The following is a 14,702-nucleotide window of genomic DNA, read 5'->3' as shown; positions in this document are numbered from 1 at the left end:
GTGATGTTGTCATGTATGTCTGAAAAGAGTATGATGCTGCACTGGTTTGTCTTTATGAAAAGATGAGGCACTTAAGTTTTTTAACTTAGTGATGGTCCGTTAAACCACCTAAAGTCAAAGCCACAGCCAGGCTTTTACAAATATTGAGGTCATGAGTCTAACGTCCCCCAATGGAAAGCCCACCCCCTCTTCAGCTCAGGCAACTTTCTTATCAGCCGCTCAAAGTGCTTCACAGTGCAAATCACACTCACTCATTTATGCAAACTTTCACGAAGTACTTCTATATACAGCACTCTTTCTATCACGTAACTTTGGAAAGCAGACTGGATGACTGGTGGAAGACCCACTCTATCACCTGAGCCACAGTCATATAAACATAAAAAATAACCACTACTTGCTTTTATAGTTATAATAATAATAATAATATAACAATTATTATTATTATCATTGTTAACATCCTCATTATCATTATTGTTGTTGTTGTTATTATTATCATTATTATTAATATTATCGTTATAATTATCAACATAATTATCATGATCTCCACAAAGTTTGTAAACAAGCTCACACTGCTTTTGTTTTGCAGTAACCTTTCAAAAATAAAATACGGTAGATTTATAAGCGTGCTTTTAATTTGAAGACACCAAACGGAAATGTGTCGGTAGCTGTAGCTAAAGCTAACTGCTGTGTTCTCGTATCGTTTGTTTTTTTCCGGTGCTGACGCTGCTCTCTCGGCCGTAGAAGTAGTTTGTTAAACTTCGGCTGTAAGAGAACACGTTGACTGTCCTGGTGATCGAGGTGAGGCTCTTTAAATTGTGTTTTTATTCGGCTTTCGTAGTTAGTTGAAGCTTGCTAGCTGCTAACAGATAGTAGCCTCAGCCCTGGACTAATGCTAAGTGAAGAACATAAACATTAGAGGTGGTCTTGTTGACGTAAGACCAGATGTGAGTCTTATTTTCTGTTCCTCGTGTGCTCCTCACGTCCATCAGGGTGTAATGTGTGTGTCTGTGTGTGTGTGTTTTCAGGTGTGTCACCTTGGCTGTGGTCCTCACTCCTCTCCTCAGTCTCTCTCGTGGTGGTGACACTGGCTCTCTGCCAGTCCTCTGTCGATGAAGATGTCCCTGGCCCAGCGGGTGCTCCTCTCCTGGATCTTTGCCCTCATCTTCCTCATCATGCTGGTCCTCAAGCTGGACTCCAAGATCCACTGGAACTGGTTCCTGATCTTCCTCCCCATCTGGACCTTTGACACCATCCTCATCCTCATGCTGATCGTGAAGATGGCAGGACGCTGCAAGCCAGACTTTGACCCCAGAGACGGCGAGCAGAGCCTGAAGAAGAGGCTGTGGTACCTGACGGCCCTGCTGCTGAAGCTGGCCTTCTGCCTGACACTGTGCTCCCACCTGGAGAGGCTGGCTGACATGTGGGTCAGCGTGGTGTGTGTCCCTCTGTGGGTGCTGCTGGGTGGGGCGCTGGTGGAGCTGGGACACAGTGTTTTCCACTACAGGAGGGACTGAATCAGAGGACCCTACAATAGTTGATTTTGAACATGACAGACTTTTTACTCTCAGGCTTCTCGAGCTATGGATGCACCAATCTGATCCGCTGGATTGGAATCAGAGCTGGCGCAGACCTTATGAAGCACATCGTGTATCAGGCTGACATGACCGATCCACTTCAGATGCTGTCTATTTGTCAATGTCATTATAAAATTTGATGTTTCTGCCTCGAGCTCAGCAAGTTACAGCAGGTTCCAAACTCAAGAGGCTCCAAAGAGTTCTTCACACTGGTTCACAGGTTTTAAATCCAATAAGCGCAGAGCGGGACATTGGTTTGACGTTCACATTACTGCCTTCTGGCTTTTCTTTACACAACAGCTGAAACAGAAAGGGTGACAAAACCAAATGTGTGCACCAGTTCTTTGTGACACTAAATGTTGCTCTACAATTCACCTCTTCACTTTTCTGGGGGGAGGGTGCACACATACTGTCTCGACACACAAATACTTATGTCTGCTGTGTCCATGTAATACTAGTGCCACATTGATGGTATATTACTCTCTGCACTAGCATGCACTGTGTACCACTGAACCATATAATATGTTGCCGTCTATGGAGTCACTGTTGCATCTCTGTGTATTTCTGTAAAGCAGTTAGAAATCTCACAACTTCCATATGTGATGAATTTGTCAGTACATCCCAGAATGTCCTTCTGCCACTGAAACAATTCAGTTTGAATGTAATCCCGAACATTCTCTGGATATATGAATAAGTCCTTTGCACTGTGCAGATAAAGAATTGTAGTTTACATCCTTGTGAATGCAAAATATAATTCTGTAATACATATAATACAATTTCTGATGGCTGTAAGGCCAATGCTCAGTATTAACTGTTGTCAAGCTTGAGTTTCAATTCATCCTTTGTCAGTTATATTGCGTTAATCTGGCAGACGCTTGTCGAGGGCGAGTTACAATAGGTACATCCAGTTCCATCTGTGCTGTTTAGCTGTGGTCGGCCTTTTATTGGTAAAACCTGTGCTTTTCTAATGAGATAATGGTCTATTCCAACATGACATGCTGATTTGAGCATTTTAACATCCTCATTTAGAAGATTAGCATCTACTCTAGCATTTAACTCAAAGTTCCTATGAGGCTGATGGGAATTTATACAGATATCCTAACGTGATGAGGAAGTAGAGTGACAGAGCCAGCATGTTTCCAAAGCAGTTGTTGAAACCTGGAGGATGTGAAAGGCACAAGAGACATTAACATCGACTACGTCCATATTTTTGAACCATTTATTGAGAGGTTCTGATCAGAGTATAAATCACACTACCAAGTCTTATCTTAGGAAATAAAATGTATTTACAACAAAATTTTCACATACATTGGTTTCAAATAAAAACAGACAGTAAATAATATAAATAAGTTCTATGGAAAATAAAACTTGTTTTACAAAAAATATATGCAATTTCTGTATACATTTTCTCACATAGGTGCTAATAACATCTATACTGTACAGTTTTGGTACATACAGTATCATTTACAGCCCTGTGTGAGTCAGAGTCCAGTCTGAAAACAACTACCTCCTCCGCTTTTGGAGTGTTAGAAACAACAAACTCCATCGTCTAAAGTAACACGGCAGAGAGGATTTCAGCAGGAGATCTGTGACTCGCTGGCATTCTGTCTCAAACGGTGAACACACATGATTCCTACAGCAGGGAGTGAGAATGGTTGTTTTCAGATTGGCTAGTCCAGTACCTAAAATAGGTGCTTTAAGAGCGAAGCTAAGTAGTGCACAGGCACTGACACACGGGTCACATTACATTTTGTATAGAGCCTACATACATTCGCTAACAAACGTGAAGTGAGCTACTTAGCTTACATTCTTAGGCACTGTTAAAATACTTGGGGGGGGGGGGGTGCATCCTCGTTTCGCTACGTCACCGGAGAAATGTGGCCGTGTCAGCAAAGAAATGGAATGCACCTGCTCGTCTAATTACAAATTAGAAAGACCAGTCCATGTCTAAAGGAAGGATACAGTTGCAAATATTTTAACAAAGCCGCAGCATACGTTGCACAGTAAAAATAGAAGACTAGACACCGAGACATTCATAGTAAGAAGTCTTTCTCTGTTTGGGGCGTGTGTGTTTTCAGGGGATGTTTTAACAAGTGCTGCTGGGGTCGAGTGTCCTGTAGGGGCGTGGCAGGTTTTCCCTGCACAGAGTCCTTTACTCTCGGTCCTTTAGAGGGCACAAGTGTCCGACTGTCAGATCCAGGCTTAGAGGAAGAGCCTCGAGAGTCACTGTGATGGTGCGCCTTAGGCCGACTGTCTGTGAAGGAAAGGGCGAAAGTTTGGTGAGCATCCATCGGCTTAAAGAGGTCAAAGGTGATGAGTGTCCGTGGTTTGTGTTCCGGCGGTGTCGGACCCGAAGATTTCTTCCTCTCGTCTTTACTGCCGACGTCTTTATCCTTCTTTCCTTCTTTCTTAACCTGAATGTTCGCAGGTTTGGGAGCGCCGGTCTTCCCGTCTTCTCTCCCCGTCTTCGCCTGCGTACTCGACGTGTTGCTCTCCTTGCCCTCCCTGTGCCCGCTCTTCTCCTTCTTCCCGTGTGAAGACTTGTGTTTATGCGAGGAGGCGTCTCGAGCCTCCTCTCTGTCTGGCCTCGTGTGAGATGCCGCGTGTGCACCTCCCCTGTCTTTCTCGTGCTCCTTCTCTCTCCGGACGTGGGCTTGCGTCTTCGAGTCCCACTCCTTGGCCCACTTCTCGTCTTTCAGAGCATGCAGGGAAGTTTGAGAGGCTTTGCTGCCCTCTCTTGTCCGCTCCTCATCCTCCTTTTTCCTCATCTGTGGCACAAGCTGTGTCGATGTGTTTCCCTCTTTTCCCGCCTCGGCCTTCACCTTCTCATGCTCTCTCATCCTGTCCCTCTCTCTATCCTTGTCTTTCGGCCTGTCCTTTTTATCCCTCTCCTTCTCTTTACTTCTATCCTTATCCTTCTTCTCTTTAGCCCTTTCCTTTTCATCTCTCTCTCGTTTTACTTTTTCCTTATCCTTTTTGATCGGTGTGTTATAAGTGGTCGTTATACTATCTTTAGATTTCTCTTTTAGACTTTGACCTGGCAGAGTCGTCTTTTGCGGCCTCTCTTCCTCCACATTGTTCTCCTTCCTAATTTGCTGTAGTGATTTTAAGGGTGTACTGTCCACTCCACCCTCGTGGCCTTTCTGTGGTGTCTGGCATGTGTCTGCACTACTATCTTCCCCTCCCTTCACCCCCTCTTTCTCATCTTCCTCAGCTTTAGGCTCCATTAGTGTATGAGTGAGAACACCTTCGTCTCTCTCCTTCTTTACAAAGTGAACAGACTGTGTCGTTGCCAGCTCCTTCATCTCGGTGCTGTTCTCTTTCTCTTCCTCCTTGAAAATCTGTCGTGGCATTTGTGAGGGTGGCCTCTCCCCTCCTTCGATGACCTCTTGCTCCAGCTTCATCACCGCCTGCACAGCAGGGTCACACTCCTTCCCTTCGACCTCCTCGTCCTCCTCGTCTTCCTCCTCTTCCTCCTCGTCTTCCTCCTCCTCGATATGAAGCGTGATTTCCCTATGTGCCCGCTTCTCTTCCTTCTTCTCCTCTTCCTCCTTCACTTCGTGTTGGTGATACTGTTTGAGTCGGATATGCCAGGCCAAACTGCAGACAGCAGACACCGTCTTGAACTGGTGGACGACTCCTCTAGGGATGAAGTAGATGTCATCGTGGTAAAGTTGGATGCGGGCATATCGGATCCCCTCCCTCCGGAGCTGGTTCAGCTTGGCGTCATCAATCCACTGTACACACTGTAGAGACAGGAAGACACGTCATTCAGCAAGTCCACCATACAAGATCAACTGATGCAGTCGACAAGCTAACAGAATAACACTGGGGGCTTCCTCTGATATAAATTGATTATCAAGAGACAATGTGGCAGGCCAGAAGTCAATGAAAAGCTTTTTTGCACTAAAAGATGCAGCACTGTGATTTTACTCTGTGCGAAATGACCCTATTACATAAGACTTGTAGTGTTCACTTGTAAGTGAAGCTTTAAAGAAGGTTTGACAAGCATCTGCTTATATCTGCTGCACACCCAACTGATATGATTAATAAACCTGACCCACCTGAGACAGCGGGGGTTCATGGAGATCCAGCTGCAGCCTCATGACCACTTCTGGGAAATCTCCGGCGTGGAAACACACAACATCTTTGGTGATCCGGGCAGGGATGTCACTCCTGTGAGGCGAAAATTAGAGTTAAATCTGAACACAATAAATAACCGGCGGCACCAACTTTTCTCATAGTTGTTGTTACATTACACCGTTATTAGTTTTTTAAACCATCACTAGTGGCAGATGAAAAGTATTTTTGCACTGTGTACTCACTCCTCTCCGCAGCGTACAGCCTTCAGCACTCCTACAGCAGCAGTCGTCTGTCTCTCAAACCCCTGACCGATGTGATCCGCGTGCGCTCTTGTACGATCCTCGAACAGCATCTCCCGGGGCTCACTGGCTCTAGGTAGATACTGCAGGTTCTTTATCTCATTGGTGGACCTGAAAAACATTCATTAACAACTGTCAGGACATGTTCATGGCACGTCTACGTACCTGTACATTGCATGTGCAGGTACGAGACCAGGCAAAAATTGTTTATGATAAATGTGGCTTTACTATTCCAACTCTACTTGAAGCTCATTTTTCCACTTTCACAAATGAGGACGATAGTGAGACGATGCCACCTGTGCACTGGTAAACATTTACAGACTCAGTATCTCCACACACCTTTTCCTTTTGAAGGGCGACTTCGGCATGTCTGCCAAAGGGATCATCTGTTCCCCAGGTCTGACCCACATGATGGGGCCGTCGTCGCTCTCAGTGGGGCTCTGCAGCCGCAGACTGGAGAATGTTCCCCAGGGCAGAGTTCGCTGCAAAAACACAGGGTGAGAAACTTCCAGTTCCATAATGACTCGCAGCCATACACAAGGAAACAGAAAGACAGATGTTCACACGTCCTCTAGCTGCGTGTACATACACAAACACCACAAAAACACTGACCTCCAGGAAGGGAGATTCTTCTAACATGTTGATGAACTCTGGGAAGTAGTCTCCGACCTCCTCATCCACAGCGCCGACCAAACTGACCTGCCGCATGGCCCCGGCACGGTATGTTCCCTGGGAGTATGTCCGCTTCACCTGCAGCCGGGGAACACAGCGGAAACAGATCAGACTCTCACCTCCAGGCATCAATAAATCTTACTATAAATCTAACACTAAGAACACATGTAGTCTACTGCCAGCTGAAACAGTTTTTAAAACCGTATTTGCCTTTATGGTCAACTACTCAGGCGACCGTGGTCAATACAGGGATGAGAATTGATGACATTTTATTGATACAAATACCATTATTGACTCTAATCAGCCCAATTCGTTATTGATTCCAATGACTGTTCCTGTTCAGTTTCTGTAGGAATAACCCATTCTGACTTTTTCAGTTGGATAAAATTGAATCAGCACTGATCCCTGTTCTATCAGTCAATACCAGTGTTGATTTAATAAGCTGTAGGAGTTTTTCGTCCATGTTTTACAATGTACAACTGGTTCCGAAAATTTGGAACCTGTTCTCCACACCCAATGTTTCCAGTGCCCCTGTTAAGCATCTGTCTGCCCATTAACAGAACCTTCAATGCAAAGACGGAGGCCTTTGGTAAAACTTCACACTCTGCAGTCAACACACAACAGAGAAGAAGGTGAACTAATATCACTCTGAGGACAGAAAGACAGTCCTGCAGAGAAATTAGTAAAAATAAAAAGCTCTGTGGATTATATTATTAAATCTAGAAAACATGATGACCAAACATCATGGGCTCAGCTAAAGAAAAGCTCAGCATGTATTATGTCTCAGAATCACAGGGATTCACTTCTATGATCATATGGATTCTTCAGTTTGATGCATTTTGTTAATCCATTGTAATAAACTGCAGGATGTACTTCGCTACAGTGTGTGTGTGTGTGAGTGTGAGTGTGAGAGAGAGAGAGAGAGAGAGAGAGAGAGAGCAACATAAAGACTACAACCTGTACCACAAAAACAAAATTTCTACTTGAATGCAAAACATATTACAGTAACAAGGAACATGATATATGTATAAATAAACAATATACACTCAATGGTCAAATAGAGCTACATGTCTATGCAATCTTTTACATCAGCCCTGTATGAACATCTGTCTTAACAGACCGTAAATTATTCTGTTTTTGGTAACATTATCACACTTGTGTGTGCACATGTGCACATTTAATTTTATAATACACTGTATATGTGATATATAACAGTAAGTAAGCTCAGGTCATTTAACTTGACTCCCAGCACAGTGGGTTTAACTTGGTTTTATGTTCTGATTCTGAGGATTTTTTTGACGAAAAGTTACAATGAGATCAGCGCCACTGACCGTGTATAAATGTATTGTTGTTATTCTTCTTATTGACTGCTTTCAATAAGCCCTTCGCTTCAGGAACTAAATAGCTGCACAGTACTTTATATACAGACACAGCAAAATAGCGAAGTCCCTCATATGTAAAATGGCGCAGTACCAGTTGCTATGACATAAATCAAATGGGTAACAGAGGAAACAGGAGTTTCGTGTTTTTGACAATTACAGATACGGTCCTGGACGTGTTTACTTCACTAAAACCGAGCTGTGAAAAAAGACAGTTGTTCACACGAATGAGAGTCTTACTCATGCAGAGTCATTCTCAAACCACTTTTTCTAAGAATCTCCAGTCTAAAATTACATCATAGGTCAAATAATAAGTCCGGAAGGAAGATACATTTTTACAGACGAATTAATGTCTGCACTTTAAAATCAATTCATATTCATCTACTCTCAAATCAGTAACTTCCAAAGGATTGACCAGACCAACACTTTATCTTACCCTCTGCAGACACCATCCCTTTTGACTTAAAAGGTCATATATACACAATATTCACTGCCTGCACAAGCACCAGCATCTCAGACTGAAACTTATTTAGCTAGTTAACAAGGAAAGCAATGTTTGCATTATTGTGCCGTGCAATGTGTAACTCATAAACTCTTAAAATTAGGGCGTAGCCGGCGTCACAGGAGACAGGTGTGTTTACAGTGTGTGTGTGCTCGCAAAGACGTCACAGCGCAGGAGGACGGTGAAAGTTACTGTGTCCATCCGGGTGTCACGTTTACATCACTGAACATCAGAGCTGTAAGCCACCTCGCCTGTTAGTGAGGAGGGCCGATGTTTCAAACGGATGGAGTCACATGCACTGACAGCGACACACATTGCTCTACAATATCCTTACATAGAAAACTATTGTTGGTTACACACATAATACATAATCTTTAATTTGGTGTGAAAAGGATTCATTCTCCAGAAGAAAAACTGCATAACTATGGATTAAACATAGTCCAGGACTGTTTTAAGACAAAGGAGCATTGATCAAGCGGCCAAGTCACTAGTGTGCTATGTCTACAATTATGTCACAGAAAATGATTTAAAAAGGTAAACAGACTGCCATTGCATGTGCCACAGCCTGGAGGAAAACACTCAGGCCCCATACAAATACGTTTTAGTTTTTAAATGCTTTTCTTTTTCTCCGTTTATTTCTGGTGTCCACATTTCTCCAGAGTTTCTCAGAACCCTAAAAGAGGATTTAGGAAACACCGCTGACCCTATTTGAATTTGAAAACTCCAGGATTACATTTTAGTCTGGAAAGGTAGAAATGGAGACATAGACATCCACATTAATTTTCTGATTGGGTCTCAGTCAACCCCGATTCAACAACGAACAGTTATCGCAACATGGATAACAACTCACTTTCCGTCCAGGAAAAATAAATTGTTGAAACTTTCACAATATCTGTTCCTATCTAACTGCAGAGTAAACTGCTTCCTGTTTGCACGGACACACGCATGCCCACTGTAAGTAAATGGTCATGTGATATGCGCTTTCACATGCGTTAGTATGGAGGGAAAATGTTCCTGATCCGGAGCGAATAACATCTGGACAGAGACAAAGCCTCAGATAAAACTAGACTGTATGTTTGTATATGTGTTACACTCTATCCATCACTCCTGCATGTGAACTTAGTGCAAGTTTAAAGTCTGTGATTCAGAAACACCATGTTTAAACACAGCCATGAATCAATCAGTCACTTCAGTCGAGGATCACTCAGCAGCGCTGCTTCTCCATCATTGTTTGCTGGTGGAAAAATACAAGTCCACTGTCCCTATAATCAACTGACGTTTAATACAAAGTGGCTAAAATCAAGAAAATAAACTGACGGCTGTATCGGGTTGGTCTTTGTACAGTAACAGGATAAAGTGCATCATCTGCCTTATGTTGGTAGTGGAGGAAAATCCTGGTGCCAGACGAGCTGAAGCAGATCTGATTACAGAGCTCATCGAGTATCAGTGCGATCAAGAGAGACCTTGGACAAGTTTTCCTCACAGTGACGGGTCCTTGGAATGAATCATTTTAGGTATGCCTCACCTAAATGGATTCTCTCAATTTCTAAAAACATGTTCAAGTGATGTACAGGCTGCGGTTCAGGTGTAGGACTGACAAAAGTTAGGATTTTTACAAAATCCGGACACGTTTTAAAATTTAAATATTTAATTTAACAAAGAGCTGTCTACGATGAATCAAGTTTCTTACTCACATCTAACAGGATGCAGCCACTTGTAACAGATATTAAAAGATGTCTGGTCTTTCTGAACAAACCTCCTGGTTATTCTTTAGCTATTCATGCCTCATTATTAGAGTTGATGTTAATGTATTTATAATACACGTGCAAATGGTTAACACTTTAAGACTAATATGGAAACAAACTGTGAATCAAATATTAACTAGAATGGCACTCAGAGGACCACATACCTCTCAGCACCCTTATGAAAGCAGATTTTAATTCACTAGATCTACCTTTTTATTTGAATCTAAACCAAATTGCTTTAATGTGCCTGATTTTTCATCAAGATCCATTAATTATTCTCTGAGAAATCAAGGAAAATGTTGAAAAATGTCCTGTCTCGCTATGTTAAAGAAAGAGGGGGGGGAAATCCTGGATCTGCCCCCTGATCTGGATCAGCACAAATATTTTATGAGTTCTTCTCTGACCCATAACACACATCCTTCCACTAAGTTTCATGGAAATCTGTCCAGTAGTTTTTGTAATCATGCTAGCTGACAGACAAATAAACAAATGCAGAGGAAAACAACTTCCTCTGTGAAGGTAACTGGGGGGATTTCTGATTACAATGACGAATTGGTCTTACAGACGTGAAAACGTAGGTGAGGTTTGTGTGCTCGATGGTGAGTGTCAGAGCTGCAGGTGAGCAACTGAGGGGCGTGTGGAATCAGAGGCAGGAGCATTTAGCATATTCTTTTTGTCCGCAAATATGAGATACAGCAAAAAGTGTAGAGTTACACCCAGAAAGGGATTTTTTTCTGTACAGAAAAACTTCTAAATATGTAAATTTGAGGAACAGGAAATGTCAAACCAAGGCTACAACAGAACAGTCCCAAATGCAGACCTAGCTGTCGTCACCTTTACAAAGCGTACAATAACAGTTTAGAACTCATCCATAATTGAACTTACTTCAGCTCTACCTTCTGAGGCTGACGTGAAAGCACAACTCTAATAATCAATATAGAGAACTCAAAAGTAGGAGTTTTACAAGAGACCAATTACAAGTGACAACAGAAGACGCCACACACACACATACCCTTACAGCTCCAAACACAACATGGCCCCTGAAACACGTTGAACACAGAGGTGGGGATGGATTTAAAATCAGAGTGAAAACTCCCCGACAACAAGAGAACCTGAAAGTGTCGAAGTGTTGTTTCAGTGTGTAACAGGTGAATCTGAGCTGCTCATACCTCCTGACTACAATCTAACACTGCACAGACACAAAGTGCACATTTCAGCACCTTCTCACACACACACTGAGCCCCCGTTCAACACAAAACAACAGTCTCACCTGAGAATGGAAGTTGACCATGGTTGTCGTCTCTATGTCCTTCTTCCCGAGCACCTCCATCTTCACCGGAGCATTGGGGAACTTGTAGGAGAAGTAGTCCAGGAAGTCTGGGAGGTAGGACGCCGCTCCATGAATGATCCCCATCACGAACGAGGCAGCTTGGGCCTCGTCCTCGCTGAACGACAGGGTCACAAACTCCTGAGCGAAGCGCTGCATCTCGGCCGGAGACAGAGCGGCGAGCTGCTCGCTGTAGGCGTGCGCCACAGACGCCCCTCCGTTGGCCTGCTGCTCGACTTGGATCAGGCGACTAAACTCCAGACCGGACAGGCCCGGCGCCGGGGTGCAGTGGAGCGGGGAGTTGTAGCCAAGCCTGTCCCTGACCATGGTGGAGATGGAGGCGGAGGTAGCGGCAGGATCCTGGTAGTGTTGTTGTGGAGCAGTGGTTGCGTGGAGGAGGCTGCTGCTGCTGCTGCTGCTGCTGTCGCTGCTGCTGTTGTTGTTGTTGTTCCCATTAATTCGACTGAGGAACTCGGGCAGACCCAGAGACACTCCTGAACAAACCGTCTGGCATGAGCGATGGTACATTTTGGGTCGGCTGTAGCGCTCCTTCCCCCGCTCCCCGTCTTTGTGCTTCTTTTTCTTCTTCTTCTTGAGTTTCTTCAGCAAGAGGTCCTCCTCTGAACCAGCGTTGGGCTTCTCCTGAGGCTCTGTGAGAGAGAATAAGAAATTGTTTACACTTCAGGTTCAACTTTTAAATCTTACAACATGTAGAGCTGTTTTCAGACATGAACTCTGGGAAATGTCTGGACAATTTGTTCCTGACTTTCTCCGGGGTTTTTACGAGTCAGACACATTCCCTACAACAGGAAAACTTCCTGAGCTCTCGGGTGAGGGCTGGTGTCTGAGAGGAGCAGGAGTCCGGACATGATGTTTAAAACCCGCTGAAGAGATCACATGGTTTTGTTTACACAACATAGTCACCGGCGTCGGCTCTTATCTCCACAAGCTCTCAAACTGCGTTATCTTTCCAAGCTGACATCTTCCTCTGTGTCTTCTATGGCACCTCTTTTTCGTGTTCTTTAGGGATTTTTAAATAGGCGTCTGTCGTCAAACAGCCACTCGCTCAAAGTGAATACTCTGGATAATCTCCTGCTGTATTCTCACATGGGCTCACTCGAACAATAGCCAGAAAAGAAAAAGCCTGACTTGGACATTTGCCTTGTCACACACACACACACACACAGCACCTTTGGATAGTTTCAGGAGATTATCCGGAGTTCAGTGCATGTCTGCAAATAGCTCTGCTGAGATGAAGATTTCGAGGAACTTGAGGTTACATCACAACTTCAAAAACTTTGAACAGAAGTAAGGAAATGTTTTCCACCAGGTTACGTTTTAACAAACTAAATTAATGTGTCTAGTGTTTCTGGTTTGCAGTTAAAAATTGTCTCACTGAAAAATCACATTTCATTTAAAATTCAGATTTAATGTTTGAATAAGATATTTAATCCGACTGCACTCATTTAATTTGTTTTGTACTAATACAAAGAGACACTTTCATACACAGATCCCACTGTGGTGCTGTTTAGAAGAACCCTGTTAACTGTGTGTGGCCAACACAGCAAAGTGATTAAAGTAATTACACACAATTCAAAGTCATCCAGGAATAGTGAGAAATAACTTTGAATGCCCGTCGGTCCGTGTAACATGTGAGTCGGTACCTTTCAGTGGAGAAGCCCCCTCTCCGTTCTCCCTGGTGATGTCATGTGCAGGAGGCAGTTTGTGATGTTTCCACTCTTTATTCTTCTTCGGTTCTCTGTCCTTCTCCTTCACTCGGTGATCTGCGGGGAGGCGGTGACGAGACAACACTTTTACATCCATGCGGAGACACATCGGTGAGGAGAAAACATTTCCACGTGTATAAATCTCCATCTGGGCCTAATAAACACTGGGGCCTGTGGCTCGGAGAATTATGTAATAATTCACTAAACGCCTTTATCACAGTATTTCCTCCCATGTGGGTGTTTAACAGCCGCTAAGCGGGCGGCAGCGCACCGCTCCGTGGTCACCTACCTCCCTGGAGCGGTTTCACGTCGCCGTTCTCGGTCTTTGTATGGCAGCTAGCTGGGCTCAGTCTCTCCACACCCGCGGGGGAGCTCCGCTGCGCTTCGCCGCCTTTCTCCTTCTCCCTGTGTCGCTTCTCTTTCGCCTTCTTCACTTTCACGGGCGAAGCGAGGAAGTTGCTGATTTTGAAGATTTTCCGAGCGGGAGTCGCTGGCCCCGCGGCGGCGGTGGAGTGGCTCGCCTTGGCCGGGCCGAAACTCCATTTCGCTGGGCTCCCACAACTCTGCTTCCCGTTGTGTTTTTCCCCTGCGCACACCTCTCCGTTCACTCTCCGGTGCTTCAGGCCCTTCTCCTCCACCCGGACCTTCTTGGGGGGCGGCGGGTAGATGTCGCTGGAAGACTGCGGTCGGCTCTCCGGCGGCCGCTTGGCTATCAGGGGTTTAGGGGAATTTGTTTTGCTGTTTGCTGCGAAATGCATGGAGTCCACGGACTCGGCCATCTTGGAAGTTTCTATTTTTTACGGTCAGACGTAAGTGGTGCGTGAGAGCCAGCCTGGGGGCGGAGCTTAGTGAGCTGCGTCAGACGCACGGAGGACGGAGAGTGGAGGAGGAGAGTGTTTACAGCGGAGTGACAACAACAAGCTGTGTGCAACTGGCTGTGCACACACGGACACACACTGACACACGCTGCACAACACACACTGCATAACAACACGCTGTGTGCAACTGGCTGTGCACACACTGTAACACACTGCACAACACTCCCTGACTGACTGACTGCACTGAACACAACACACCATCTGACTGACTGCTACACTGACTGAGTAGAACTTAGACTGACTGAATATAACTGAGAAACATCTGTGACTACAAACAATGTAGTCACAGATGTTGAGTTATTTATATTCGAACTTTTCAAAATGAGTTCAAAAAACAAACACTGGAGCCCAGTTGTTGAGATGAAACACCTGCTATCAAGTCACTTATTGATAGTCACCTTTTTTCTTATTGGACTCATTCACACCTGGAAAATATTTCTGAGGGACTGAATGTTTACATTTTTTTCCCCCTCACTTTAATCTTATTATTTACAAAAATTAGCTGAAAATGTAAAA

General features: G+C 44.4%; 2 protein-coding genes across 3 annotated transcripts; one reads left to right on the top strand and one right to left on the bottom strand.

Moving 5' to 3' along the window:
• The first annotated feature begins 629 nt into the window (after window positions 1-629).
• tmem60 (transmembrane protein 60) lies at window positions 630-2,390 on the top strand. 2 transcript variants are annotated; one of them, XM_035157442.2, is made up of 2 exons: window positions 630-798; window positions 1,065-2,390. In XM_035157442.2, exon 2 carries the CDS (start codon window positions 1,110-1,112, stop codon window positions 1,512-1,514), a length of 405 nt encoding a protein of 134 aa, XP_035013333.1. In that variant the 5' UTR covers window positions 630-798; window positions 1,065-1,109; the 3' UTR covers window positions 1,515-2,390. The 2 variants fall into 2 exon arrangements, with proteins under 2 accessions (XP_035013333.1, XP_035013332.1); XM_035157441.2 differs by having other exon boundaries at window positions 631-798; window positions 1,026-2,390.
• A 389-nt stretch (window positions 2,391-2,779) lies between these two features.
• LOC118109938 (lysine-specific demethylase RSBN1L) lies at window positions 2,780-14,121 on the bottom strand. The gene is made up of 8 exons (XM_035157419.2): window positions 13,598-14,121; window positions 13,246-13,365; window positions 11,525-12,231; window positions 6,569-6,706; window positions 6,296-6,438; window positions 5,900-6,067; window positions 5,639-5,750; window positions 2,780-5,320 (listed from the first exon to the last, which is right to left on the bottom strand). The coding sequence occupies exons 1-8, from the start codon at window positions 14,085-14,087 to the stop codon at window positions 3,608-3,610; spliced, it is 3,591 nt and encodes a 1,196-aa protein (XP_035013310.1). The 5' UTR covers window positions 14,088-14,121; the 3' UTR covers window positions 2,780-3,607.
• Between the last annotated feature and the right edge of the window lie 581 nt (window positions 14,122-14,702).

The sequence above is a fragment of the Hippoglossus stenolepis genome, chromosome 5 (assembly GCF_022539355.2).
Source record: "Hippoglossus stenolepis isolate QCI-W04-F060 chromosome 5, HSTE1.2, whole genome shotgun sequence".
NCBI lineage: Eukaryota > Metazoa > Chordata > Actinopteri > Pleuronectiformes > Pleuronectidae > Hippoglossus > Hippoglossus stenolepis.
Note: the sequence above shows the minus strand (reverse complement) of the source record. Positions and strands in the feature narration are given on the sequence as shown.